This window comes from Helobdella robusta, assembly GCF_000326865.2.
Source record: "Helobdella robusta unplaced genomic scaffold HELROscaffold_23, whole genome shotgun sequence".
NCBI classification, from domain to species: Eukaryota; Metazoa; Annelida; class Clitellata; order Rhynchobdellida; family Glossiphoniidae; genus Helobdella; species Helobdella robusta.
In genome coordinates this window covers 2,875,408-2,878,066 of record NW_008704216.1, presented here as the reverse complement: position 1 = coordinate 2,878,066, position 2,659 = coordinate 2,875,408, and the positions used below count along the sequence as shown (strand labels likewise).

The following is a 2,659-nucleotide window of genomic DNA, read 5'->3' as shown; positions in this document are numbered from 1 at the left end:
AGATTGCTGATGTCATCAGAATTGTTGACGTCATCAGGCTTTGTTGACGCCATCAGGTTTGTTGACGTCATCAGAATGGTTGACGTCTTGAAGATTGTTGATGTTCGCGATGATGTCATCGAAGTTTGTGGTGGCCTCATTAGCGCTCACGACATTCCATTCTTCAAAATGTCTGATGGGAAAACAAAATTCACATTATCATTAGCGCCATCATGCTCATCATCATCATCACCACCACCACTCCAATCATCGTCATCACCATCATTATCACCATTATTAGCACCATCATCATCAACTTCACCATTATCATTAGACTAATCAATTATTTCTTTATAAAAATGGTATTATTTTCATTATTTGTATCTTTTCACTGTCACCACCATTCTCATCGTTATCATCATCATCACCACCATCATCATTACCACCACCATCCCTGCCATGACAACCGCCACTACCACCACCACCATCCCCACCAACATCACCTGTGAAGGTATGTGAGGGCCGCAAGAACGGAGAAACATGACAAGAGTTCTGCTCTCCCGACAACACTGCATACCTGAGTGTTGTTGGTGATGGTGGTGTTGTTGTTGTTATTGATGATGCTGTTGTTGTTGTGTTAGCTGTGTTGTTGTTGTTGTTCTGGCCATTATGGTTACTTGTTCCAATGTTCATCTATATTTAATGAATCTTTATATATGTGTGTATTGTTGTGTATTATAATGTGTCGTTGTGTATTGTTGTGTATTATGATGTGTCGTTGTGTATTGTTGTGTGTTGTTGTGTATTGTTGTGTGTCGTTGTGTATTGTTATGTATTGCTGTGTATTGTTGTGTATTGTTGTGTATTGTTGTGTGTCGTTGTGTATTGTTGTGTGTTGTTGTGTGTTGTTGTGTATTGTTATGTATCGTTGTGTGTTGTTGTGTGTCGTTGTGTATTGTTGTGTATTGTTGTGTATTGTTGTGTGTCGTTGTGTATTGTTGTGTGTTGTTGTGTGTTGTTGTGTATTGTTGTGTGTTGTTATTATTTATTTCTATGTGTTGTTATGTTCCGTGTTTGTGCTTCTGCCTCATGTTTTCCACAGCTGCCTGGCTGGCCTGCCTATCTGCAAGTCGTTTCTTGGTGTATTTTCTTAATTCTGCCACGTTTGCGTGTTTAATTTTTAGTGCGAAATTTTCTCATTTTGAAAATTTGACGGCTTTTTAAGCAAATAAACTCGCAAGAACGCCTGTTCGTTGATTTGTACACCTAGCTGTACATTTGTTTTGTATTGTATGTTTGTGGGTCTCTGTTTGTTTGTTTGTATGTATGTTTGTTTGTACGTTTATGTATGTTTGTTTGCTTGTTTGTATGTAGTAGGTGCATCTGTCCTTCTCTATTAAATATTTGTATTTTCTTCTACGTTTGAACGTCTGTTTGTCCAATTGCGTTTCGCGGTATCTTTTTTATTTTTGGTACGTCTGTTTCTTTTTGAATATATGCCTGCCATCGTGTTTGTTCGTTTGTTCGTTCGTTCGTTCGTTCGTTCGTTTGTACGTTCGTTCGTTCGTTTGTTTGTTCGTTCGTTCGTTTGTTTGTTCGTTCGTTTGTTCGTTTGTTTATGTGTATCTATGTTTATTTGCTTGTGAAATCGTTTGTATATCTATATATAATTGCAGGTTGTTTGTTTGTTTGTGTGGGTATGCGTGCGTGTGTGTCTGCTTATTTATTTGTATGTATGTGTTTTAGTTTATTCGGCTGTTTATTTATTTGTTTGTCTGTTCGTTTGTTTGTTTGTCTCTTGAAGTGTTTGTACCGGAAGTCATGACGGGCCTCAGCATGGTTTACAATTCAAATGGCGGGAGGAGACATATTGTCACGTGGTTTTCTGTAAAACACCTTGAGCAGCCAATCAAATGTTGACATGTTGTAAAATGAGTGAGTGAGTGAGTGAGTGAGTGAGTGAGTGAGTGAGTGAGTGAGTGAGTGAGTGAGTGAGTGAGTGAGTGAGTGAGTGAGTGAGTGAGTGAGTGAGTGAGTGAGTGAGTGAGTGAGTGAGTGAGTGAGTGAGTGAGTGAGTGAGTGAGTGAGTGAGTGAGTGAGTGAGTGAGAGGTGAAAAGACAATATAAATTATTAAAATGTAAAAAACACAAACTTACAATTGAGCCAGTGAACACAAAGTTAAAGGAACAAACAAACAAATGAACGAAAGATGTCGAACTAATGGACACATCACTGAGGTAAAAATTAAAATGCATGACTGAATAAACAATATAAAATAAAAATTACAAACAAAGCAAACTATGCAAACAAACAAACAACCAGACGAACAAACAAACAAAATAACAAACCTGCGAACAAACAAGCAAACAAACAAAGAACCCACCCCCTGGCAGCATACGCATCCAAGGCAATCCTTCATTGAACAACAAAAAATATAAGGAACAAATTGGATGAGAAAAATTATTGCGGACGATAATGGGAGGTGGTGAATAATTCATAGATTTATAATACAAGATGTCCTCCACTATCATTTCTTTGCACTTTTGCGTCTGCGCGCTGCAAACCTTTTTAACGTTCAGAAAAGTGCGGTGCTCTAATTTCTGCGTGAATTTCATAATGAGGAAGCCTGGCTGGTGGTTATGTGGTGGTGGTGTGGTAGTGGTGATGGAGTGGTGGTTG

The 2,659-nt window shown here is 38.4% G+C and overlaps 1 protein-coding gene across 1 annotated transcript in view; it reads right to left on the bottom strand.

Annotated features, from left to right (window-relative positions):
* HELRODRAFT_172478 (hypothetical protein) overlaps positions 1–2,659 on the bottom strand; it is a gene marked incomplete at both ends in the record, with an annotated part of 16,650 nt that overhangs the window by 12,270 nt on the left and 1,721 nt on the right. Inside the window, 2 exons of the mRNA XM_009019134.1 lie at positions 483–556; positions 2,545–2,610. Of these exons, the coding sequence (XP_009017382.1) occupies positions 483–556; positions 2,545–2,610 (140 nt within the window). The remainder of the gene's footprint in view (positions 1–482; positions 557–2,544; positions 2,611–2,659) is intronic.